Here is a 27,652-nt window from a genome sequence, read left to right on the forward strand (position 1 = left end):
ACAGCTAGAAAAGCAGAATATAGAAATATTAAATACCCATGTAATCACCTATTCTAATATCAAAATTGAGGGCAAGAGACACTTAATTAGTATGTTTAATTCACTGAACCCAAGATTAAGAGTGATGCATATCCAAAAACGCTATTGCAATGCTTTTTTAAAGGACAGTATAAATGTCATAGTAACATTATCTTTAGATATTGCTGAACACAAGACTTTCCCTGAGGTGTAAACATCAAATAACTTGAACAGCTTTACACATCAGCCCCATTAAACAGTTTATTACAACACTACATCTACTGTAATCAAAGTGGTGCTGTTTACAGACATTATCATATGAACATTTTTAACAAGAACAAACTACTATAAAACAAGCATTTACTTGACTTTTTTTTTCCAATTGCTTGCACATTATAATGGCCAAATGTAAATAACCAGTAATAAAGTTGCAAAAGCTATAACTTTTTAAATCACACTGGTTTCCTTCAAATAAAACAGTTAAGCAACATAAAAAATAAAAGTAGAGCTACTGGTTACCATTTATGCAGATTTGCTTTATTCAGATCTATTCCTGTTCATTTTATCCATGAATCCTTACAGGTTCAGTTCAATCACAAGAAGCAAACTGCTGGACAAGCGTCATTTTTCCCCCATGAAGACTGTTTTGTCTTGGAAGGTGTTCCTCTTCCTTCAGCTGTAATGTGTCAAAATTTATGATGTAGATTTTGCTATTCCCCATAATACACAGAAAAACGCTGGCTTAACTATACATATGCAAGTCGTGCATCTACTTCACTGATACGTATTCTAACACAAAATAAGAATAACTGAAACAGTAGCTGCCTTTGTGGTGGAGAAATGCTCCCAATTTATGTGGTGACTAAAACTGAGACATTCTGACTTCATTCTTCTTAAGTATTACTGCCTTATAAATTTAATGACTGAAACAGAAATCAAAATGTAGCAGCTACTGTTTCAGTGAAGATGGAAACATTTAAGTCATTTTCTAAAATATGCATACTACAAAAATAAATGGAAAATGCTTGGATGATTTTAATGTAAATATTTTTCGTTCACCCACATAAATTCTATATAACTCATTAACAATTAAATGTGAACTAAATATAAATGCAAGAAATTATTTTACAAATTAGTTATTTATTTGACAGCATACAGGAACTTCTGCAAATGATATAAATCAAATGGTCCTCAATGTTACAAATTTATGAATATATAGCTCATTAGGCACATTTAAATAAATATGACATCCACGTACAAATCTTTAGACATAATACAAATTTAAAACATTTACTTTATTTTCACTCTATTCCACCTATATAGAAATATCTACCATAGTATGTAAACTAACCCAAAACAAGCTAAACAGGAATCTACAATGATAAATTTCATTGAAAACTCACATAAAGGAAAAAACCCCAATAAATCAGATAAAACTAAAATTTCAAGAATACATAAATATGCAAACTTCAGGTAGAGGTTCACAAAAGAAACATTTAATTAATGTGGATATAAGTGATCACTCAAACACCAATTATTTAAAATATAAACTCCAAGAGAACGTTTCAATAAGATGATGTAAGAGGCAAAGGGCACAATGTTTAGTGATAATCTTCCATAGAAGTAACTGAAAAATACGTTTTGCTCTACAATGAAGAGTAATTAATACTATGTCACAACTATAAATTTTATCTTTTATGTCCTTTCCTCTTCAATTAGGCTGTAAGCATCTTAAGAGCATCAGTACACATATGCATTCACAATGCCTACCAGTAGAAACCTAAATTTTACAACTGCAAAACGAGAAAACAGGTGTTATGTAACCCTGGACTTTTATCTTTTAGTTTCTATTTGCCCACATTTTTCAAAGAGATACTTAAGCCATTTCTAATGTTACCTTTTTTTATACTTTATCTTATGCTGGTGAAGCTTTTGGTGGAATTATTTCATGGAAAAAGAAAGGTAGCTTTCATATATTTTATCTTCACTACTTGCAAAGAACTTTAAAAAACTAGTATTGAAGTATTAAAGAGAGAGAAGGCATATGTTCTAATCTGAAAAATGGGGATTACTCAGAAATTCATAAATCTTACTGCAAAAAGATGCTATATCCCTAATTATTCTGTCATGTTGGAAGGGATGAATAATAGGGGAAATATTATTTTAAGTCACAGTGAGCAAAACAAAAATACCCAACCCTTCCAAAAAACATATGGTATACACTGCAATTTTATATCACTTATCACTCCAATGGAGAATTTTACTACTTTTTGTGTAGAGAATCCTGTTTGTGAAATTACAACACATATCTTTAGGATGAATGCACTTATCTTTTGCTTGAGTATACTTTATAGATAGATCTTTACTATTAATAAGTCTCTAATTTTCATCATACAGACATAAAATCTAGGGGATAATCTGACAGTTTTTATTTCTATTTCTAAACACTTTACATTTATCCATTTGGAGATACAAATTTTACAATCTCAAAAAGAAAGCAAATTTGAAGGCAATACAACCCATTTCCAATAATCCAATTCCATATTATAGTCTCAAATTTCTAAAGTAGAAATCTACATAAACAAAGATAGCAAAAAGAAGCTTAAGTGACAAATATGACAAACAATGCTCATGTTTTCAGAATACCATGTGGTCAAATCTGTAATGTCAAAGCCACACAATTTCTTGCTTTATCTATCAGTTATAAAAGATCTATGTAGACAGTTGTTTAAAAAAAAAATAAGACATATGGAATCTATGGCTCTTTAATGAAGTCTGTAAAGTAAGCACTAAATTAAAATTTCAAACAGAAAAGCACCTGTATTTTGAGACAATGTAAGATAAATCAATACTAACAACTCAAATTATGACTGTTTCTGTCAGAAACTTATCTAAGCAAATTTACTGGTATCAGTATCTCTAAACTCATGGCAAATTCATCTTTCAAATAAAAATTCAAATAGATATGGATGTTTTACAGGTTGTGAAATAAAATATTGAATTAAAAGGATTCTAATATAATTTTAGAGTACTTTTATTAACTCAGTAAAATAAAATTCACTTTTATCTGAAAATTTTTTCTTAATGAGAGGAATGGAGATGGGGTGGGCAAAAGAAATAGAAGTATCTAAATACAAGTTAACTCTTTTTAAAATCAAAATCCCTTCTTGCATTGACCAGAACACATTACACAAAATTCTTTTAACTATATACGTTTACAAAAAATTCCCTTACTACGAAAACATTTCATACTTTCACCTTTCCACTTCTAGAGATAGTACTTACCTCATTTTAACTAAAGCATTTTGTTACACTAGAAAACATATACATGATTGTTGCTCTAGGCAGTTCACTAAATAGTAGAAATAAACTTCGCCACAGTTAAATACTCAGTTTTGCCCCCCCAAAATTCACAAAACGGACATTTCAAAATAAGCTGCTGTGTAATTTAAAATTCACTGTTACAGTTAAAACATGCTACCACAGGAGGCAAATTAGTAAATCTGGATAGCATATATGACACCCTTACCCCTTTTTGGTTATTAGGTTTCCTTTAAATAATGCTTAACTGTTCATTCAAACCATTATTAATTCAAAACAATCTAATTTACAACCTAAAACAAAGGTAGTAAATTTCACACTGAGATGAAAGTGAGATCAAGGTGACTCACATTGGCACTGGACTTTTTTTTTTTTTTTAAACCAGGGAACATTCATCATTTGTAAAGAAAACCATATTCTTAAACCACAGTGAGCAAAACACACACTATATACATCCATTCAAGGGATCACTTCCTACCCTCTTATCACATAAGATAACTATGTAGTCAGACAGGTTTTGCAAATAATACTAAAAGCAAGGAAAATTAGAGCAAAAAAAGTGAGAGCTGGCACATCCAGGTGAGGCAACAGGGTTATACGGGAAATTGCAAAGAAACACAGGACTAGACAATATTAGGCAGATCTCAGATGACTAAGAGTTGCAGAAATAACTTTTAAATCTCATTACCACCAGTATAATTCATCAGATAATTAGAATTTAATTTTCACATAAGACTCAAAGTAACACTAACTCTTAAGGAGATAAAACATCTTAACATGTAAGAAAGAACTTTCGATTCTTTTGGGGTTTTTTTTTTCCCCAAAATAATACAAAGCTATAAACTGAATAAGGAATGCAAAACACCCTAAATCTTGTGCAATGACAACAAAATTGAAGATCATGATGTTTATGATTGAAGAAAAGTAACCATACAGCAAAGGAAAGCATAGTTATTTAACCCCCATCACGTACATGATGCTTAAAAATCTGATCAAAGAAATGGATGATTTGAGAATGTGCAAACATCATGTCAGGGACAGGAAAAGCATGAATAAATAGAGAGTATTTAAAAAAATAATTTGGTTTCATCACTCTTCAGTATACAAAGAAAAGCTGAACTACTGACAGAAATTTGCTGAGTTGGTTTGTTCCAAACAAGTAATAAGAGGAATACAGCTTAAAATAACTATGAAAATAAAATTACTTCTATGAGAAGTATATAATCTTAAAATTAAAATACTGATCTACTTTTGTTTTGCTCAGAGTGGTCTGAGAATAGAGGCAGAAATTACAGAATAAAAGGCACAATGTATTTACATGATGAAATTTACAATACTGATATTCCTATTAGAATATTATCTATTTGAACTTTGATATTAAATACTTTTAGAAAAACTAATACATTTTTTAAATGAGAGAATGTAATTAACATTACCAACAGTTCAAACACAAAAAAAATTAAGATGGGACAGACATTAACAGCTTGCCAACATTAAGTTTCCAGTTAAATTAAGAACTTGCCTTTTTAGCCATTCATCATCACTTTAATGATAGATTACATTATTGTTTTACTTGTATACAGATTTACTACTGACATTCACTTTAGCTTCCAAATTACTCTCATTCCATTTAGTCCATTTAAGATTTACATGAAAGCTCAAAAGGACTCATAGTTAAAAACTTCTAAAAAGGTCAACAGACCTTATTATGATGGTGATTAAATGCGCAAATAATTTGTTTAAAAAAGTTTTTTTACTTGGATATATTTAATTCCAGTCCCCACCCATTTATTCACGTCTACATCCGCAATAAATACTGTTTGGTATAGCAAAGGTACAATATTCCAGGATAACAGAATTTTTTGTACTGGAAATGCTTATGTAAAATTTTGCTTGGATGAAGGCACATAACAAGATTACAACTCAATTCTGATTAATGTACAAACAAAACATGGGAATTTTGGTATGGTACATATCAGTGATTAAGAAGAAATGTCAACAATAGTTTGCAAGTTAGGAATTCATAGTTAATGTCTGAATGTAATGAAACTCAAACCATGATACAGTTAGGTGTACCCATTACTGGAATGTAATGTTAGTTAATTCAAAGTATTTAAAATTAACGATGGACTTTTTAGGAGTTTACTTGTTGACTATGCTAGTCTAACTAAAATCAGTAAGAAAACTCATTAATTAACTCTGGGTATAAACTGGTGGAGAAGCTCCTTGATGGGGGGAACATCCAATCTAGGAAATGACTGAAAATGTATGCAAGTTCCATTATCACGTCTTCAGTAACTAGAAGTTTGCTGATAACTGACAAAGTCTAAATAAAAATATAACTTGAAGGACTTGTACCTTACTATACATGAAATGGCTGACATACGTTAAGCACTTCAGTAAGTTGGCCTCAGTTCACCTTAAATAATTGATGGACACTAACAATTCTTTAAGATGGGATCAGAGCTATTCAACTCAGGGGGCGAAAAAGCTACATCTTTAAAATTTACTGTTTAGTTTTACATGATGTAACATTCAATTCTTACATCCAAAGAGCTGTTTTCAAAAAGCTTAGTTTTAAAAGTAAAAAATGTTTTGCCTCATATTAAAATAGTGTTTTGAAATTTATATTAAGTTCTAAAATATAGTACATGGAGAACTATTTTAAAGTTAAAGTTTTGATAAGTATTCAAGATGCATATTCAAAATGCAAGGAAAATATTAAAACTTGCCTTTTCACTTCAAAAACCCCTTAAAACTATAAATGTAATAGCTTATTTGTGTACCATAAAAATAAGACTTACATGCTTATTTTCTAAGTGATATTATTTTAAAAGGATCTCATTTGCTAAAATATACCTACTTTAAAGAAACTGCTATTCTATCACAGAATTATATACAAGTCTTTGATTTTGCCCATAACAATTTAAATACTAACAATTACCATAATTGAATTTTTATATTTCCCAATTTTATTTACGGAAAATAATCATGTAAAGAGTAGCTACCTATAAGGAGTTTGTTTTAGCCTAATTTAATTTGGATATGCAACCAACATAAGAAGAAAAATTTGTTTACAGAATAACCTTTGTGTCACATGCACAAGCCTTCTGTGCCCTCTCCCCACTTTTCACATAAATGCTGTTCACAAATATAAAAATAAAATTACACGTGAAAATGAAGTATAAACAGACAACTCGTCCCGCTTTATGAAAAATGTACACAAGAAATAGTTTTAAAATACAGAAAAAAAGACACAATGATTATGGCTTATGAATGAAACATCAAAGAAAATCATTTCAAGGTTATTCTAACCTGGGATGTATGATCTGATACAATTTAAAATTCTTTATATGGAATACCCTGAACCCATTTTAATTGAGTAACTTTCATATCTTCTCTGCAAATTAAAGAGTACTAATTCTTTTCTTTTAAAAACAAAACCCAGATGGCAGGAAAAGCGTCTTTTCTAAAAAAAAACTTTTTAAGTAGAAAAGCTCTTTCAATGCTGAGAAACCACCCTCCTCTATTATAAACTATTATAGTGTTAGGTTTCTTTAAAAAAGTTTTAGGGATAAATAAAGTTAGTTCAAGGAGAGAAACTTTAAATTTATTTTTTAAAGTCCAAGCACATTGTATCTATGAATTAACCCCCTCTATTTTATATTTTACATCACATGCAAAATATGTATGTGATTAAGAGAATTCCAATTTTTAGATTTTAGAAGTAGGCAATGAGTCCTCTTGATTATTTTCTTGATTCTTAAGACCATTAATAATATGAAACCTAAAAGCTGTAACTCAAGCAAGCAATACAATAATCAAGGATAAGAGGTATCAAAATGTTTACCTGGCATTACTCACCTGTCATTTATCACAGATGTTTCCAGAAGATTTAATTCTGAACAAGTAGTTGGACCATACATACTGTATAAACAACAGCCTCGGAGTTATTACTGTTAATAATACGCACGCTAAATATAACAGGAACAAGGAATACCCACCTTCTAACGATGACGATACTCGCGCTCTCGGTCACGCTCTCGGTCCCGGTCCCGGTCCCGGTCCCGGTGTCTCTCTCGTTCTCTGCTTCTCTCTCTGTAATAATCATCATGACGATCTCTACTACGGGATTTATGACGCCGACTCTTTTCTCGTGATCTACTATGGTCCCTTTCTCTTGATCGTTCACGTCTTCTAAAAGAAATTACTGAATTAATGTTCTCCGTAATTGGATGGCCTTTAAAAAGGTATTCAATATTTTGATGTTTAAAAACACCTAAGAAGGCAAAAAATAACTGACAAATCTAGTTTAGACTAACTATATCCTGAACTGCCAATCACGATTTACAAACTTACCTACAAGCGTGAACTAGAAATCCCATTTTAAAAAATATTCACACCAAAATTGGGAACCAGACACACCATGGCATTACATCGTATCATCTATTATACCTATTATAACAGGTAGCCTAAAACAGACATGCAGTGTTTACTGAAAGAAAAGCAGAAAGGAAAAGGAGAGAAAATTTCAAAGGACCTGTGTTTCAAGCTAAAGAACATGTAAGAGGTAGTTTTTTAGACATAAAATTCATGAAATCGTTCAATATACAATGGGACTTAAACATAAAACTACCACTGATTAACACAAATTACCTAAACCTATATGTAAATATCAATTTTACATTTATAACTTACCAAAATATGGTTCATCGTTAAGTCCTACCCCACTAAGAAACTTTATAATGAAGTACATACACATGTATGCTTGGGGGGTTGGTGTTGAGGGGCATGGTGGGAAGCAGAGAAGAAACAGTAAATACGACCACTAGAAAAGACTGGGATACTATTCAGTGTTTCATGAGCTGCCTTTAAAAGAAACAAAAACAGGTACTTTGGTAACCAAAGTGTAAGCCTTATAAATCCTGCTATTCTCATTTCTGAAATTCACAATAAGGAAATGCCTATTAGTTTAATCTCTATTTTGTATTTATGCACCACACACCTAGACTTAGCAGACATTAAGTGCTAAGCTTCTGATCAAGGTAGAAGTTACTACTTTGGACTTTAAAAATTAAAAGAAGACTATATAAGATTTGGTCTTTAGCTATGACAAATTTGTTCAAATCCAAAGATCCTTATACTAGGTCAAAAAGATAGCAGTATAAAATTGGGGACCATGACAAAGACAAGCTCCTTTTCCTAACTTAATGAAGAAGACTCTACCACCAGATAAAGCATACTAAAGACAGATCTAAGAATACTATAGGCAGATTAAAGATCTACCTTGCAAAAATATGGAAAATTTCATGGTTAGCAGTAATGCCAAAAAAAGGAACTACCTAATTAAAAAAAAACCCTAAGAAATAGATCATTCATTAACTTTCTTGTTTAAGAAATACTTATTTAGCACCCATTCTGTACCAAGCACTGTTTAGTCATTACAAATATTGTAGTGAACAAGACCAGTAAGAGACAAGATCACTTCCATCTTTCCATGTGTTCTAGGTAACAGAAATGTGCTTTAGTAATATTAAATAAGAATAAATTATGTTAAGTATTATGAAAGCAATAAAGAGAACAAATAGACAAAATAACCTGGGAGAAGACTCCTAGGAAATTAGACTGAGTTGAGGCACGAAGGATAAGGAGCCAGCTAGGGAAGAGCCAGGGAAAAGGGCTCCCAGCGGAATAAATATCAAGTACAAATACAGTGAGGTGGTCGAGCGCTTGATATGTTAAGAGAAAGAGAAGGGAGAACAACATGGCTAGAGAATAGTGAGCAAGGAGAGAGGGACACAATGATGCTGAAAAGACAGCAACTATATCACACAGTATCTCAATGTTTACAGTCTCAGTAAGAGTAACTGGAAGGCTTTGAGGGGGTTTAATCAAGTGAACACCCGACATTTGACTTAGAGTTTAAACAAAACCAAAAATCACTCTAGCTGCAAATTAAAAAGTAATAAGTAAATCAAAGTTTTGTAAATCTCAAAAACACAATATTTTTCTATTTGTAAAATAGCAGTTTTAAATAGGCATGAGACAGGAAAGTTTTACCTTGATCCAGAACCGTAAGATTTGGATTCAATTCCATGAAGGCAATCTTGCAAAGAGCTAATAAGAACTTTGCAACGATCATCAGCGGATACTTTGGATTGCTTAATTAAAGAAATTGCAGTTACCAGTGTCTCAATAGCACTCCCATAATCACCTGTGAGCGAAAGGAGAGAGACTGAAGTCAAATTTTGTTTTTAAAACACCACCAAATCATTTGGACTAAACATTTTACAAAAGGAAAGCACTTTAAAATGACTAAAGATGTCTTAATTTTTTTCAGTGTTTCATTATCTGGGAAAGGCATTAATATACATGAAATTAACAATAATCTGTTCCTATTATACACCTAAAAATTTTATATTAGGGGTCTTTCCACTACACTATATATACAGATCCATTCAATGCTTTTTAAATATAGGTAATGATTTGGAAATATAAAAAAATAACTCCTGCATGTAGATAACCCCTCTTCAAGATTGTACTTAAAAGTTTTAGGTCACTCCTAATAGCACAAATGAGAAATATTAATACAGAAACAAATATACAAACCAGCACTGGCATCAGACACAGCTCTTGAAATAGCACTGCTTGAGATTGCCCTATTTCTATTCATGATTTCTTCAAACTCAGCTTCACTCAATGGCGTTCTTGCAGTATCCATTTCCCTATAAAATCAAAATAAACCTTAACTTGTACTCAAATGATTTCCTAAATTAGTCATAACAGTGTAAAGCAATTCTTAATAGTTGCTTTTGACAAGTGCCTTACAACTCAGTACTTACTTTGTCAGACTGAAATATGCTATTTTTCCTACAAAGAGAGTAAGTCAAAGCAAAATTATCTTGCACCATTACCTTTCAGCTGAAATAAAGTAGCAACTTAAAAACCTCATCTTTCTGGAGACTAGAGATGATCTATTTACAAATCTAAAATACATTATTTTTCAAAGTCATACAAAAACAGATACAATAAACTGTTCTGCTGTCTCTGTCTCTCTCTCTATACATATACACACATGTATATATAAACAAAAAAACGCTGAATGGAAAAAATACATCCCTACACAATCAAGGGTGGGAATTTAGTTTCACTTATGTTTGGATCCTCTAGGTGCAGAGGCCAACTCACAACAGAAGGATAATAAATGTCTGTTTAATAAAATTTCAGGAGGGATGAGATCTTAGACTTATCTTGTTTGCCACTGAATCCCTAGAAGAATATCCAGCAAATAAAGGGTAGTCAGTACCTGTAAATATTTGTTGAAAAAAATTAAATCCCAAGATTTTCTAAACCTGTTGGACAACTTTAAAAATTGTGACTACATGTATAGCACAGGAAAAGGTAAATTTTTTGCCATCTTAGTTATTAGGTAGGATGCTGAACTGAAGCAAGCAGTAGCAGCTCATTCTAATGAAATGAGGAAATAGCTAATATAACCTTCTGCATGTTTTAAAAGATATTACTGTTATCCCCAAAACTTTATAAACATCCTGATGAAACTACAAATTGTTCAAAATCCATGTATGATTTTAACTAAATTCTGTGACATATACCCATCCTACCCCCTTTAAAAAAAAAAAAAACTTATGTAGGATGTGTTCCCCAATTTTCTTTTTTTTCAGTATTTCTTTTATTGAGTTACAGTCATTTTACAATCCAATTTTCTATTAAAAACTACTCAATAATAACAAAAAATATATACATACACATATTTTTAGAAAACCTGATACTGTAGAAATTCTATTATGTTAAGAAAAGGATATGAAACTCGAATTTTAAACTGTTGAACCAAGCCACCTAACCCACTCCTATACATTAAGGGTGAACACATGATAGGTAGTTGTTCGCTGGAATTAAACTGCACAGAAGAAAAGTTGTGCTAGCCTTGCAGTTGTAACATCTTTCAAGCATTTTTGGCAGTCATAAAGACACAATGTCTATGAATAGATAACTGTCAACAGACTTTTCCAAACTCATTTCTCTGGCCCTGTGCAACTGTATGGAATTAAAATAATGCTCAATTCCATCCCTGCAGGACAATATCAAACAAACTGAAATACAAAGTAGTTCAACAGTGATAAAGAATACAAATTCAAATGATAAACTCAAAGGAAACTGAAGGGGCAAATTTAAACAGTTCTTAGAAATTAAGAATATAGCTCTCCAGATTATGATTTGAGTACAGATAGTTTTAAAATTATTTCAAAAGAGGGCTTAGTGATCACTTAGTTCCACTGTGCTTTCCACGCAGCTTTTCTCTAACGATTACCATTAACTATTTTAATTTCCATAAAGTCTGTGTTTTACAAGTCTCTGTAAATTACTTAATGTTCCCATTTTAATTAAAAGTTAATAATTTTGCTACTCAGGACTCCTGATGAGCATGAGATAATCAATAGTACCTATCTAATAAACTGATCTAATTCCTAAAATAATGAAGAAACTAGCATTCTATGTAGTGGTATCAATGGTAAATGCGATTCAGATTTTAAAATCTTAAAAATGGCTTAAGGATCCCATTTGCTCACTTAAATTATCTTTAGTAACCTCTTTTAATTTAAAAAAATGATAGAAATGAAGTGACTGGCCCTAAAAATCATATGGCTGTGTAAGTGGCAGAGCTGGATTATTCTCAACCCTGTACAGTATGTTTTTCACCATATCATACTGCTTCTTCTAAGGGAAAATAATACAGAAAATTAAGGATCTAAGGGGAAAGGTCATAATTTTTAAGAAAATTCAGTGTGAAAAATATCTTTTGCAGATCAAATACATCAAGTCCACTTTCATAGATAAATACTAACTTACCTTCCAGGAGGCCCATAGTCACCCCTATCATATGGCGGAGGCCGGCCATATGGATCTGTTGGTGGTGGACCTCGGCTATCTGATGTAGGCATGCCGCTGTTAGTTGGTGGAGGAAAAAAAGCCGGGTTCACATGTGGAGCTGGTGGTGGGGCACCTGGAGGTGGTCCAGGAAGATGCGGAGGAGGAGCAAGTGTAAGGGGTGGCCCAAGAGGGCCAGGTGGGCGAGGTGGAAAGGGGCCTGGAGGTGGAGGTGGTCCCTGTTGTGGAGGTGGTGGACCAGGAGGGGGGCCGTAGCCTGGAACTGGAGGTGGAGGACCAGGAGGAAGCGGACCCAACGGAGGCTGCCCAAAAGGTTGTCCAGGAAAAAGAACTGGTGGTGGAGGGCGATCTCCTCGATTGGGAGGCCCTGCTAAAGGAAGAGGCAGAACCTGACCAGGAGGTGGAGGACCTGGTGGACCGGGTGGGCCTGGAGGACCTAAGGGTGGACGTGGTGGAGTCTGTCCAGCTATAGAATAAAAGGGAGAGAGAGAGAAAATAAAAAAAAAAAACAAAAAAAAAACACTTCAATAAGATTTTAATCTTCATGCCAAAATTATACTTTTAAAGCATAACTCACAGACCAAGATTCTTTCTCTTTAAATGAAACCCGTATATAAATGCTACACTAACAATTACAAAGGTGAAGTATATCCTTACACATTTAACTAGCTCAATTTATGCTTAAGGAAAATTATTGAAACAAAAACTTTAATAGATTACAATGCTTAGAGATAGTTTCCATCTTTCAGCGTACACACACTTCTTACAGTGAAATCACCCACCTTATAGTCTACTCTGATGCCAAGCTAGAAAGTGAAACAAGGAAAAATGGTCTTGAAAGGATTTTTTAAGAGGTAAGAAAATAAGACGGATGTAAATATTCTATATATAAGTCAAGCAAGTTTGGAGAAAAATAAAGACCTTTTAGGCCAAAAATGGGTATTTCCTCTATGCTGTGCCCCATATGCCATGGAATCCTAGTTTCCAGGAACAAAGGCCGAGTTCCTTTAACAAGATGCTTGATCAAATTTCCTGGATTCCAAAAATAGCATAACAAGGAGAGTAAGTCACATTAATAATGCATTACTTGAAAAAGAGAGAAAAGGAAAAGAGGTATTAGGTAGACACATTTTATCCATGGTAATTTAAGAAAAATTTTACCTGGAAAAGGTGGAGGTGGCCCTCCTGGTCCTGCTGGCCCAGGAAATCTGTCCCCACCAGGAACAGCCCCTGGAAAACGGCCCCGTCCTCTACCACCTTGTGGAAATGCTGCACGTGAACTGCCTCCTGGAGGACCAGCTTTACCTTCCCCAGACATTTGTCCTGATTGCGTAGCTGCAAATATTCAAATACTCATAAATAGCATTTATTAAAATAGTTCTCTGATATGTAACCACTGTTATTAGAAACAACTCTATTTTAAAGTTCATTTACACTATACACTAACTTGCAGATGCCTTGTGCCTGTCCAAACTACGTAAGAAGTACCAGTCAGGAAAACATTCATATCTCTTTAATTTCTTTTGAAGTCTCAAAAGATCCAGGCTTAAATGTATTTCCAATAAGCAAATATGAGTTACTTTCAAAATACCATACTCTGCAGCAGCCAAGACCAAAATTCTCCAACAGAAATCTCAATTTCAGTAAGCATAGATAATTTAAATTTTATAACATATTATCCATCAGTTAAGTGCTAAAACATTGAAAGAAAAACCACTTGAATTTCTGTTAATTACATGATCATCTTATTTCTTTAAATGATAACATTCACAAGTGTATTATGGCAAATCTTTTCTATAGTCACTTTACCAAGTGGTGAAAGGTCTTGGTGCCAAGCAGAAAATCAACGAATACTTTCTGGTTATCAGTGGTTTCTCCCCCACCATAACACACATCCATATAACTTTCCTTCAATCTAGGGATTAGAATGTAGCTTCTTCCTTTCTCTGGGATGGGAATGACAGAACAAGAACGGCAGACCTACAGAACTTGCATACTGTAGTATTATGTTGGGTCTGTGACATCTGGAGAAAAATGGGAGTAGGTTTCCAGTACACGGGACCACAGTCATAATCAGTAATTTAAATCAAATTCAAAGCATGGACTCTCTAAGATGGATTCTCCAATTAACTAAATATAAATATTAAGATGATTTCTCTAGTGTAACATCCAACAAATGCTAGCAAGATTGGTTAAAATGCACATCTTTTAATAAAAGCCTCTGAGGGGTTGCTTACTTTTCCTGGACTGCATTTCAAACTGACTCAGGAACTGTTTATTGCATGGAGTTACAACAGGATTCTGACCATGAAGTTCTCTTTTAGGCAACAGATCCATTAACTTTTTTGAGGATGCTTCAGATCCAACACCAACAAGGGCAAACCTAAAAGATGTTTAATGGGTTGAGGTTAGAAAGTGAGGACAGATTAACAACATTACCATTATTAAAAACGAAATGGTCTGAATTTAATTTTACCTAAAAAAACAGAAAACATGTCTTAGAATTATACAACCTCACTTTCATCTTTAACTTTTAAAAATAACAACACATATTATTCACTCACTTATAGTGTATATAATTCAGTGGGTTTTCTTAGTAACAGAGAATTTTACAACCATTGCCACAATCAATTAAGAACATTTTCATCACTCTAAAAAAACCCCCACACCCATTAGCTGTCACTCCATTTTTTCCATCCCCCAACCCTCATTAATTCATTGTTTCTATGGATTTGCCTATTCTGGATATTTGAATGGAATTATACAATACGTGATCCTTTGTGCCTGGCTTTTTTCACTTAGCATAATGTTTTCAAGGTTTATACACGCTGTAGCATGTGTCAGTGCTTGATTTTTTCATGGCTGAATAATATTTCATTATATGGATATACTATATTTTCCCAAATCTGTTACCTGATGGACATTTGGGCTGTTTCCACTTTTTGATTATTATGAATAATGTCACTATGAAAAAATGTTCAGTATCATTAGCCAACAGGGAAATGTACCACAACGATACCACCCTACACACACTAGGACAGCTATAATCAAAAAGACAATTAACAACTGCTGGTGAGGATATGGTGAAAATTAGAACCCTCATCCACTGCTTAATGGGAAACGTAAAATGCTGTGGCCATTTTGACATTCTGGCAGCTCCTCAACCCTACATGGTATGTAGGGCTAACATACAATGCAATAAATCTTCTCCTGTGTGTATGTATGTACCCAACAGAATTGAAAATACATACTTATATAAACTGATACACAAATATTCATATGGGCATTATCCACAATAGCAAAAATGGAAGTTTGTATTAATTTCTTTCATGAAAGATCTGAGAAAGGGTGGTTTTGGAACAGTGGCAAACCATATAGGGACTATGGTGTAACCTGTTTAGATAAAAGAAACCATTTTCTTAAAAAACAAAACGAAAATCTATGCTCATACAAAAACTAGTACATGAATATTCATAGGAGCCTTATTCATAACAGCAAAAATGAAAACAACCCAAATGTCTGCCAAATGATAGAATTTTTTAAATGTGATGTATCCATATATTACTGGAATATTCTTCATCTATAAAATTACTTAGCTATAAAAATATTATTTAGCTATAAATATTACTTGGCTATAAAAAGAAATTAAGTACTGATACATGCTACAAAATGGATGAACCTTGGATGAACCTTGAAAATACTATGACAAGTGAAAGAAGCCAGTCACATGGACCACATTCTTTATGATACCATTCCAGAATAGGCAAATCCAGAGACAGATTACTAATGGGTATGGGATTTCTTTTTGAGGTGATGAACTGTTCTGGAATTAAATAGTGGTAATTGTTGTATAACTCTGTAAATAAACTAAAAAACACTGATTTGAACACTTTAAAAGGGTGAATTTTATAGCATGTGAATTATATCTCAATAGAAAAAATAAATTTAAAACAGAAAAAAACAAATGAGTATCAGTTCATACTGTTATTCTAAATTATTCTCAGAAGGACTCTTAGAAGCCTCTTCTCTCTAGGATTCAAAATGGCCTTTTAATTAGATCCCTTCTTCTAGTCAACAAAGTCTTCTGTTACACTCAAGATTATCTTGGGTCACAATATTTAGAAACAATTTAATGAATTCATTAATTTAACAAATGTTTATTGAGCACCACTTCCTATATGCCAGGTATCATTCTAGGGTGAGGGATACAATAAGTGATCAATGCTTTCATGGAACTTACAATCTAGTAGAGACAAGACAATAAACAAGTTAAATACACTATAATAAGGAAAAATTAAAAAAGGAAAGAGTGATGGGAGCAGAAGGTTCTATTTTTGCACAGGGTGGTCATGGAAGGGAACTCTTACACAGAATCCTGAACGAAGTGAAAGAGAGCTCCAAAATTTGGATATTTTGGGAAAAAGTAAGCCAAGAGGAGGTCCTAAGTAGGAATGTGTCTGAGGAACAGCAAAGAGACTAATGTGGCTAAAGCAGCAAAAGGAAGGTAAAGAGTAAGGTTACAGAGGGAGTGGGGAAACAGATTTTTACATAGCGCTTTGTAGGCCACAGTAAAGATTCTCACTTTCACTCTGGATAAAATAGGTGGCCATTAGAAGACACTGAGCAGACAAATACTGATGTCACTTTTCCCCATCCTCTACTGTACTGCACTACTTCTAGACTGTAGGGGATTAGAGTGAAAGCAGGGTAGGAGGCTATCATAGAAATTCAAGTAAGAGATAATAGTGGCTCAGACCAGGTAGCAGAAGTGAAGTTCACAAGAAGCAGCCAGACTGCACATGTTCTCAAAATATTCCTAGTGATTGTAAACTGATACACTTAGCACATTAGCATATTTTTTACTTTATCATTCTGCATCCAGCAAATTATCTTTAAAAGAAATTCAAAATCTGCACCTAAGAATTATATAAAACAAAGCCTGCCGCAACATCATTTATAATAGGCAAAACCAGAAACCCAAATAATCAAAAGAATGGTAAAATAAATTACAGTAGCATACAAGGTATGGTGAAAAAATTAATACATTAGAGAAGATATATATTTACTGTAAATATTTGTTTTACTCCATGTATCAAACATACTATAAAATATGTGAATTGTAATCCTATTGTCTTTTTGCAATAAAAATATAAGCACTAGGAAAAAACCTTAGAGGATATTCACTAAAATGTCAAGAGCAATCATCTATGGATGGTGAGATTGTGGCTTTTTATTTTCCTACTTTTGGACATCTGCATTTTATAATGATCCTACCTCATTTGTATAGTTTAATAGTTTAAAAAAAATAAAGCAAAACATGTTACATCATTCTCCAGTTGTCCATCTTCCTCCATCCCTAATCACAGGGATAGTAATACTTCTTCAAATTGTCATTTCAATAATCATTTCAACCACAGAGGGAGAACTCAGGAAAACTGGAGAGGAGATCTAATCTGTCCACACTCCCAGCTCCTCTAACTGTAGTGAGCTAGACAACAGGCTATGTGATTAAGTATGAATCGTTGTCCAAGAACCTCTTGCCAATATAGGGAATAAAATACCTTACACGTTAGTTAGCATTAACTCTAAGGAAAATTACCCCTAAACCTGTAATCAGTAGCTACTAACTTACATTAGGGAAAAAAAAAATTTAAAACAAAATTCTTACCCCTTTGACTGGCCATTTGCCCGATTTTCAAAAAATTTTATCTCCAAAATATCATTTACTCCCAAAGAATGAACTGCTTCAGTTAAGTCTTCATCTGTTGTCCACTGCAAGACATTTCCCCCTCATTAACCATCAAAACATAGCCAAGATATTTAGTTTCAATTTACTTTTTAAGGGTAAATGCAGGACAAACAAGAGAAAATTAATGCTCAGTACCAACTAAGTGCAATTACTACGAGTCAGTCTCCATTTTTAAAATAGCACAAAAGCACCAGAGGACTTTTAACTTCATTCCTTGATAAGAGTTTTGGAAATTAGAAGGTATACACTTAGGGATAATAAAGATTTTTTTTTAACTCAATTAGTTTTTGGTCTCTTCCAGCTTTCAACTGCTATGACTTTAAATTTGCAATAAAACCAATCTCACTTGTCGTTTCCTTTCCTTAAAGGAAATTATTTTAGGAAATAATTTCCACCTGATGTTTCAATATAAAATGGGGGGAAAAATCCTAGCATATACTCAGTGCCTACCATATACTTTATATCAAGGATATTTAACTCTTAAAACATAAAAGTCCTGTATCATTCCCATTTTACATATGATGCAACAGAGAGATTAAAGAGCTTGTCCAAGGTTATAAAGCTAAGATAGGTAGGAGGTAGGAGCTAAGATTCAAAGTCTTACTTAGCAACCACACTCTTTATAACTACATTGCTACTATCTCCAATATAAAGATCACTTAGCCTGGATGGCAGGAGATTGATCAATTAGTTTTTTAAAAATTTAAACATTAAAAAATGCTATTAAGGAAGTGGAATGGTGACAAGTTTTGACTTCTAGACAATTTTTAAACTTTCAAGTATGTGTAATAAATGCTTCTAAGTAGAGCTACAGAAATTCTATAGGACTGTTTTAGTAAATATTTAAGACTTAATGCTAATAAAACACAGATAACACTGAACATCCAGCTAATAAAACTCCCAACCAATAATCCTATGGCCTCATAAACTATTCAAATTAAAATACAATGTATACAGCAGCATTTCCACGAATGAGATTTCAAATTTAAGAGCGGAAATAAAACTTAACATGACTGTAATGTGAACTAATAATGAAAACTTTAAAAACCAAGAGTTGTATTGTGTCTCTCTCCTACACTTCTGAATCCTGGTTTGAGATTTTATGTGAGCACTTTTCTTTGTAAAACTGAGACAGCTGAAGTATAGGAGTAGTAAAGTAAAAAGAATTAATTAGAAGACAAAATAACTGAACTAAATTTGATAGGAATATCTATCAAAACAAGTTGAATGACTATAAAATTCACATGTAGAAAATTTGGAATTTATGATGTTTTAAAGGTACTTGTATTTCCTTCCTCAATGCATATAGAACCAACCTAGTAACTTCAAATTCTTATTTTACAAAATTGGAGAAAAATATTAACTACTGGAATGTTTCAAAATCCATCATCAATAACTTAATTCACATGCCAAGTTTACGTACCCATGTTAGATTTCCAATATACAATGCAATTCTCTTTCCAGTATACGTATAGACAACATTTGGTGCTGCTCCTTTACCCACATCATCACCAACAGTTGGTGGGAGAGTATCCATGTAGTCCCGGTCTTCTGGGGCATCTCCATTATTTGCAGATGGAGAGATGACATCATCATACAAATCTATCTGATCATGCCCACCATATTCAGCTTCCTGAGATACAGAAATAATGCTCTAGATTATACAACAGTCAGACTACTACTCAACAGATTTGAATGCAAATTCATTCAACTACTTTGTTTTAAAAATTTGGTAAAAGAAAAAAGCCTAAGATCTCAGTACAAATTTCAGTTTATGCCATAGACAATTCTTCTTGAACAGTGCCTATAAAGTGAATTTCTAATCAGTGAATTCTGTTTTCCCAGTGATTATTTATTATTATATAGGAAATAACATTCCTCTGGGAAAAGAATGACATGCAGACAAAATAAATAATACAAAACTTTCCATGGAAGTAAAATACTCTACAAGTAATACATGAATACAAACAGATGGGCTTAAAAATTTTTTTGACACAAAAATATCACAAACAAAAATCAGAGCCATTACAAATCCTTAATATTTATCTGCAAAAAAAAAAAATACAACTATTATTTTCCATGGAATTCAGGATCTTGTTTCCCAACCCTGTGAAAGCTATTAGTTTAAGAAAAAGCAGTGAGCTAAGCCATAGGAAAGGGATAAACAAATGTGGATATTTAAATGATTCTGAATGTCACAACAAATGAAGAGAAGCAGTAAACAAAATATAGGTTAAACTATCCAAATTAGTATCTATTAATAGTTTCATTATTCTCAGTCAAAAAACAGTTAATGCTTACCTGACTTCTTAGTCAATTAGCAAGAGATATCTACATGGTCAAGAGAAAAGGGATATGAATAAGGACCTAGTAAAGCTTTGCCATTAAGTGTCACCAGCAGAATTAAAGCAATGCTAGCGGATGCCACTTACATGCATGCCTAAATGATACGTCAGTAAGAGGAAAATGGAAAAAAAAAATGTGAACAGGAAAAAAATGAAAAAGGAGGATTCAATTTGTGAAAAAAAGCACAAGAAAGGTACTGGCAGAACACTGGACACCATTTAAGTTGCCTTTGGTAACCGTTACTGGGCCACAGACGTGACTAGCTAGGATCAGAGGAAAAGCTCTACTTTTATCTTCCTCCCTTTCCACCACTAAGTACCTAAATCTTGATGTGAACTGTTTTATTCTTGAGGTAAAATATTTGAGAAAATAAGGGAAAAGAGGCAATTACATTTACAAAAAAACAAATTTAAAAGAGTTCAGACATAACTCCTATCCGTTCCCATTAATCCATTTTATTAAGGATGAATACAAATGGCACAGGAGAAACTAACAGTTTTAAGGACTAACTACTATATGGATTTAAAAAATGACACAGAAGTTATTTCTAATATGACTGTGAACAGATCAACAAAATATTGTTACTATAGGTCCCAAAGGAACATGGCTATTGTTTCGTTATTTAGAAGAGAGCCAGAATAAGATATTGTTAAAAAGAAAGAGAAAAAGAAGAAAATCTAGAAGAGGAAATACCACTTATACACATAGCCAAAGGGACCTGAAATTTGTAAAGTCATCTTCAGATAATTATCTAATTTACTAATTATTCAACAGCATCTCTACATAACAATACTGTTAGGAGGTTGAACATCTATAGTAAGATCTCAAGATAAATCAAAAACAAAGCCATCTTTAGCAATGGACAGAAACTAAGAACACAAATCACTGAATAATACTATAATTTAATTTTGTTTGTACAGCAATACCAAAATAACCGTTGAAAATTGAGTTTTTGTTAAACAAAGTAACATGATCAAATTGCGGTGACAGTAAAAATTAGAAAAAAGGAGGGTGAGTTTTGTTATGAAGTTTCAGTGTAGCTGAAAGCTTCAGGTGGCATGGCTGCAGCAGTGATTCCACACTCCACACACCTAAGACACTAAAAAGGTTCCCACAGGGGGTAGTGGGCACTTTAAACTCTTGCAATCCAGTTCTGTACATCAAGTAGAATTATTATTACTATTATTCAAAAGGAGTTGTGTTTCCATCCTCCTCAGCAGAGACTATAATCACAATATATGGTCTGAGGGAGAGTAAAAAAGAATGCAAGGGTTATTAACAGCAGCACTAAAATAAAAAGTATTTAGATTTACACTTTCATGAAATAGGTTAACACATCATTTGATTTTTTCATTAGTTGTAAATCTAGGAGAATGTTTACATAAGTAGACAATTCACAAGCATAATTGCAGCTACACTAACCTGGTGAATCACAATCACTTACTATTTTTGTCCGTCCATGAATTCCTACGTTGACACCAACCAATTTTCCATATTGATATGATTCTACCAATATTTAGCATCAGCCATTTTGTCTGGTAGCTGGACTGCTTCCAACTGGTTGAAGTATGATGCTAATTGAGACCATGGTCCTGGGGTTTGATCTCCATGTGGACTAGTTAGCTTCACTCTGTTCCAAGGCCACAGCCTGTACTTCTAGCCCCAGTGGTATGCATTTGGACTTGGTGAAAAAATATTAATGAATCTGAATACATATGCCACCATTACTAAAATGCAACTCAAAACACACACTCTTTTGTAGTATCAGTAATCTTCCTCTTCAGCTTTAGCATATCACACCTATCCTCCAGATTAAATAAAAATATATATATAGAGAGAGAACATATCCTACCTTCTGTTCCCACTCTAAAAAGGGGGAAAACATGCATCTTCTGAAATTATGTAAAAGGTATATCATAGGTCATATATAAAGAAACTGAGCCCTGAAAGTCTATTGAACAAACTGTCAAAGAGAAATGGGCAACAATGTCAAGTTCTACTATGTAGAGTCTTTTCAGTGATTACCTTTAGGAAATTTTAATGGCATTCAAAAACAAGAACATGTCAACATTAGCCCTCAAATTATTTATAGTATTTATACCAAATACTGCCTAATTGTAACTATCTACTTTTCACAGCAGCTACTCACCGATAGGGCTGCACATTAAATAACTTCCAGCAGGCAACAACTCTTAGGGTTTGTAAAAAAAAAAAAAAAAAAATTCACTTTTCTTTTTTCATTTCCTACATTCTAATCACTATAATCATTTTAAAGGCAAAGTATCCTCTCAATATTTTACGCTTCAAGATTATGTTCCTCGTGATATAGAAGTAGCTGTTGCCAAGTGAAAGAATAACCAAAATTCAATTAGCTTCTTTTTAAAGTAATATTTCTCAACTTTTTTTCATTATTACCACTCCCTACTTCCAAACAGTTATTTTTAGACATATTTTCCCTATCACCTCCGATAAAATTTTAGTATTACAGATGTACTGTACACCCTTATTGGAATGGCTGTGGTACAGTTGTATTATACACTTCATTCTCCCTGACAGGCCTAGCCCTGCCTTTGGTGGTCCTAAAATGTATTCTATACCATGGAAGAGAAATATACTAGCATGCAAAATCCAATAGCATATAATCTATTACATATTATCTTTTTAGAAAATATTTCACTTTCTGATTTTGTTTATGTTCCAAGTAGATAATTAAAATTAGTTTGTGATCTCTATAAAAAGCTCAACTGATGGTAAGGAAGACAACTTGGTACTAAAAATATGCCACATAAACCACAAAGTGGACAATTTATAGGCAGCTCAATGAGCTACTCAAATAATTAAACTGAGTAAGAAGGGTTTTAGTGCCTCTTAAATATTTCAACCCAAGTTTCTAAATTAATCTCTACCTACCTCAGTCTCCATCTTACAAGACTTATCTTACAGGATTTTCTATTAAATATAAAATTCTTAGAAATAAGATTTTACTGATATTTGTCTAATAAACTTATCTTCCAAAATTAGCTAAACATTGGCTAGAGTAAATACTTAGAAACTAAATGTAAAGTATAATGACTTATGAAATAAAGGCAAGTTGACTTATGAAGATGTCTAAACCCATAACTTCCAAATGAATTTTTCCACTACATTTTCATTTTGGTCAGATTACTAAATGAGCACTGCTATCAGTGACCTGCCACCAGATACATCAATAACTAAATTCTCCATTATGAGCTTTTACTCCCCAAACAAGCAAAATACACACTACTTCAATGCACATGGTATAAACTTTCCTAAAGTTCAGAAAATTTGACTTTCCTCTCCACTGTCAACAAAAATTCTAAGACAGAGATACGCATAAAGGAGTGATTTCTATAATACATTACTTGTCAGTGTTATAATTAGGTAGGTGTCTCTCAACCCTGCTACAGTGCACTGTATGGTAGAGACTGAAAACTTTGTATCCCTCCTTGTTGGCATGTAACAGATACTCAAGAAATGTATATTGGACAATTGAGTTTAAAATTTTTTATTTTAGTTTTGGTCAAAATACAAGCCTATAATTATTAAATATTAAGCTACCAACTACTACATTCAAGTACAAATACCATTTCGAACTGAACTGATACACAGTACAAAGGCTGAAACGAACCACTTTCTTCTCAATTCTAAATCCAAGTAATGTACAGGGTTGGAAGTAGTTCAAATTCTTCCACTGGAGCAACTGTTCTCAATTTGGTTACATCCAAAGACCTTCAGTTTAAGAACTAAGAAGCACCTATAAAGAATAGCGAAGTCCCTTGTGCCTTCTCCCCTTCTCCACTTTCATTCTCCATTCTTAAATTCATCTAGTGAAGAAAGGGAATGATACTATAGTTTGACTAACTTATTCTCACATCATTCCCAAATTAAAGTTTATTCTAAGACAGCTGAATGTGTCACGCTTTTTGAAATAGGTTTATACTGTGCTTTACCAAACACATTTTTTAAAAAAAGCATAAAAGTATGACCATTTAAAATAGAAAACACATAGACCACAAAGAATATCAAAGTATACAGTGCAATTTAAACTGCAACTCACAATGAAGAACAAATTTTTTAAATGTCTACAGTTTAGAAGCCAAAATAAGACCAATTATATTTTAGCAAAACATTTTACTCAACCACCACAAGTAAGAGTTCACAGTTTACTGTAAGAACCAGTAAAAACAGTCACCAGCTAATAAGAGTCCACATTAAATCAATCAGCAATAATTTTGTAGTTGCCTCTAATTCTGATAAAATTTCAGAAAAATATTTGATGATAGGAACATTTTAAAAAATGAAGGATGAACCTTAAAAACCACCAACTATCCTTTTGTGGCCATATTTTATATAGGAATTACCACAACAAGCAGTATATTACGAAAGCCAGTCATATGAAAAAATAATAACAAAAACAAAGCCTCTATTTAATCCCATTAATCTATTAAAAAGTAAAAAGATTTTACTGTAAAAATTATACAACTATGTGTAAGATATAATGCTACAGGTACAAGTCAATAAAAAGGCACATTTTTTAAAAAAAGATCCCTATAAAGCAGTTCCTCATAAAGGCCACAAAATTTTAAACTCTTCTTACCTCCTCCTCAGTCAGCACTAGTTACTTACTGCACAGGGATAAGCAAGTATCACTCCATCCAGCTATACAGATTAGAGAAATGCCCACCCCAAATAAAGTTATATGAAAGTCTAAAAGATATTTCATTAAAAGGTTCTGAAAAAAGTTCCAACTTCTAAAATTGTAGCCCAATTATTCCTTTATTGTGGGAAGAAAAACAAAGTAAATATATTTTCTGGTAAGAAATCTAAGACTGTCTTGAACATTTAATCGTTCCTTTACTTATAGATATGGACATTTTCGATGGAATGTTATACTCATACTCATTTGATTGATAAAAAGAAAAAAAATTTTCCTAGAGGTCTTTGTCTACAGATCTTAAAAAAGCATTAGAACCTGTGTAGCACTCAAGGTAATTTTCTAAATTATCATTGACACAACTCAGGCATCACATATCCAAAATGTAAACACAATAAAAAGAACAAAGATTTTAAAACTTAACATTTGACTACAATGGGTTACATTTAGGCATGTTGAGTCTTGAACGGAGTAAGAAACATTTAAAGCTAATTGAATTTTTTTTCTAACATTAAACGAGGAGCACAAATATTTCTTTTTAAAAAAGGTTTCTAGCTTTCCCTATTTTAAAAAAACTTGAGCCCCTAGTCACAAATAAGATTCTCAACGGAGGAAAAAGCCCCACAAAAACACATTAATTAGCTAGTAGAATTTTACTAAGCTTCTCATACGGACCTGGAAAATACAAAAAATAAAGCTTTTAAGTGTACTGCAGTTAGGGACAATTTGACTTTTTTAAACGTGTTACTACAAAGAAGGCAGTAAAGATGTGAGCAGTAGGCTTACAGCTTAAACGTCACTACTCTAGTAACAACCTTCTCCAAGGATGCCCAACATCAGAGATCACAGCTCCGCGGCTAAGTTCTTCTAGGCAACTGTGGCCTATGAGATACCGGAAAAACCTTACATTCTCTTTCTCCAGCCTTTCAAAATCCCTTGGAGAACAGTAAACGTTTTGCTTTTGGAAATCGGGTCATAGCTACAACCCTTTATTTTAAAACTATACGGTAAGAATTTCGAGTGAACGTTCTTTAATCACTCCTCTGATCTCTAAGTGAGCTACCATCTTTTTTCGTTCCATCCAGTACCGCGCTTCCAAGTAGTCCTTTCGGCCCAGGCCACCTATCTTCATAGGTATTTCCATGACAAAGGCCGAGAACGACTGGGCCTCAAAGGCAGTGCAAGCCCTCGACCACCGACGCTGGGCCAACCGACTTTTAAACTCGATCTTTAGGTCCAAAAGTCAGAGGACTTGTTGCAAAGTGCCTGCACCTAAGCCGCCTTTGGAAAGTGTGAGGGGAGGAGGAAGGCGCCACGCCGAAACCTGTCGCAAACGTGAGCAGGAGGGCCCAGGAAGCTGGGCGCGCGGGATACAAAGGGCCGTGAACGCGGCCTTCCATGCGGCGACCGTGCGCCGACAGGGAGACAAAATGGAGCGATGGGAGGAATCGGAGACCGAGCGGCAGGGCCGGGGGCGAGGCGGCCAGCGCGCGCCCCGCTGGGCTTCCTCCCCGACACGGCGGCGGGGGAGGGGACGCAGTGGCGGCCTGTTCTCCACGCCGCCCCACCGCCCCGGCCTAGCGCGGCGGGAAGCGCCCGCCGGCCGCCGCCAACAATGGGGAGCGAGGCGGCGGCGAGGGAGGGGCCCGCGGCGGCTGCACGGCGGCCCGCGGCCGCGCTCGGGGCCCCGCGGCGGGTCGCTGCGCCCGCAGCCCACGAAACGACGCGGTAGAACGAGGGGCGAGGGGGCGCCCCGACGCGATCGGGCGGCGCGGCCCACAGGCGCCAAGGACGCACGGTCTGCAGCGGCGCCGGCTCGCAGCCCGCGGCGGACCCCAGGTCCACGTCCCGGCCGCAGCGCCGCCCACTTCGGCGGCGTGGGCCTAGGCCCCCACGTACCTGGTTGAACTCTTCGCCCACATCCGCGTAAATGTCTATGTGGTCCACACCGTCCGCCATCTTCCCTCGGCCTCGGCCGCCGCCGCCGCCGCCGCCGCCGCCTCCTGCAGGTCCGTCCGCCGCGGCAGCAGCAGCGGATCTAGCGGTGGGGGCGGGGCACGCTGCGTCACTTCCGAGGCCTGAGGGCCGAGGCGGGGGAGGACGGGGACGCCGGTCTCCTCCGCGGCCGCCTGCTCGCCGCGGAGAAGAAAAACTGCGCCTCCGAGGGCACCAGCGGATTCTTTTGTGTGTCTGGGTTAGGCTTGGGGGGCGGGGCAGGGGGTGGTCTCAGTTGTTTCCCGACACTGTTTTCACGTTATCTCAGCTACAGTCAAACGTTTTGTAATATTTTCATTTCTCAGTTTTTCTTGCATTTCTCACAGCCAGGGATTTTAGAAAAGTGGGAGTTTGAGGTCCACGATTAAATACAAAGTGTTACCCCAGCTTTCTGTGAGCGCCTTGAGAGCGAGAAGAAAGTCTTACCCCTGCATCCTCAGAGACCAGCAGAATTTCCTTTGCCTTGTAAACGCTAGATACCCGTTGATGGTTATCTTGAGCTATTTGTATACATGTCATATGCATGTTATTTATCTTTCCATCTGTATCTCCGGCATCTTCTTTCATCTCTTTCTTTTCTGTCGTTTATCGTCCCATTCATCGCCCTTCATTTTTCCTTCCTTTGATTTGCAGTTGGTTCT

The 27,652-nt window shown here is 34.6% G+C and overlaps 1 protein-coding gene across 4 annotated transcripts; it reads right to left on the reverse strand.

The window, feature by feature from the left end:
* Positions 1-265: 265 nt before the first annotated feature.
* CPSF6 (cleavage and polyadenylation specific factor 6) lies at positions 266-27,062 on the reverse strand. 4 transcript variants are annotated; one of them, XM_031462815.2, is made up of 11 exons: positions 26,916-27,062; positions 19,419-19,628; positions 17,915-18,018; positions 14,484-14,629; positions 13,408-13,581; positions 13,168-13,278; positions 12,208-12,712; positions 9,949-10,064; positions 9,400-9,553; positions 7,344-7,536; positions 266-694 (listed from the first exon to the last, which is right to left on the reverse strand). In XM_031462815.2, exons 1-10 carry the CDS (start codon positions 26,973-26,975, stop codon positions 7,347-7,349), a joined length of 1,770 nt encoding a protein of 589 aa, XP_031318675.2. In that variant the 5' UTR covers positions 26,976-27,062; the 3' UTR covers positions 266-694; positions 7,344-7,346. The 4 variants fall into 4 exon arrangements, with proteins under 4 accessions (XP_031318675.2, XP_031318677.2, XP_031318679.2 ...); XM_031462817.2 differs by having other exon boundaries at positions 7,344-7,533; positions 26,916-27,061; XM_031462819.2 differs by lacking the exon at positions 13,168-13,278 and having other exon boundaries at positions 7,344-7,533; positions 26,916-27,061.
* Between the last annotated feature and the right edge of the window lie 590 nt (positions 27,063-27,652).

This window comes from Camelus dromedarius, chromosome 11 (assembly GCF_036321535.1).
Source record: "Camelus dromedarius isolate mCamDro1 chromosome 11, mCamDro1.pat, whole genome shotgun sequence".
NCBI lineage: Eukaryota > Metazoa > Chordata > Mammalia > Artiodactyla > Camelidae > Camelus > Camelus dromedarius.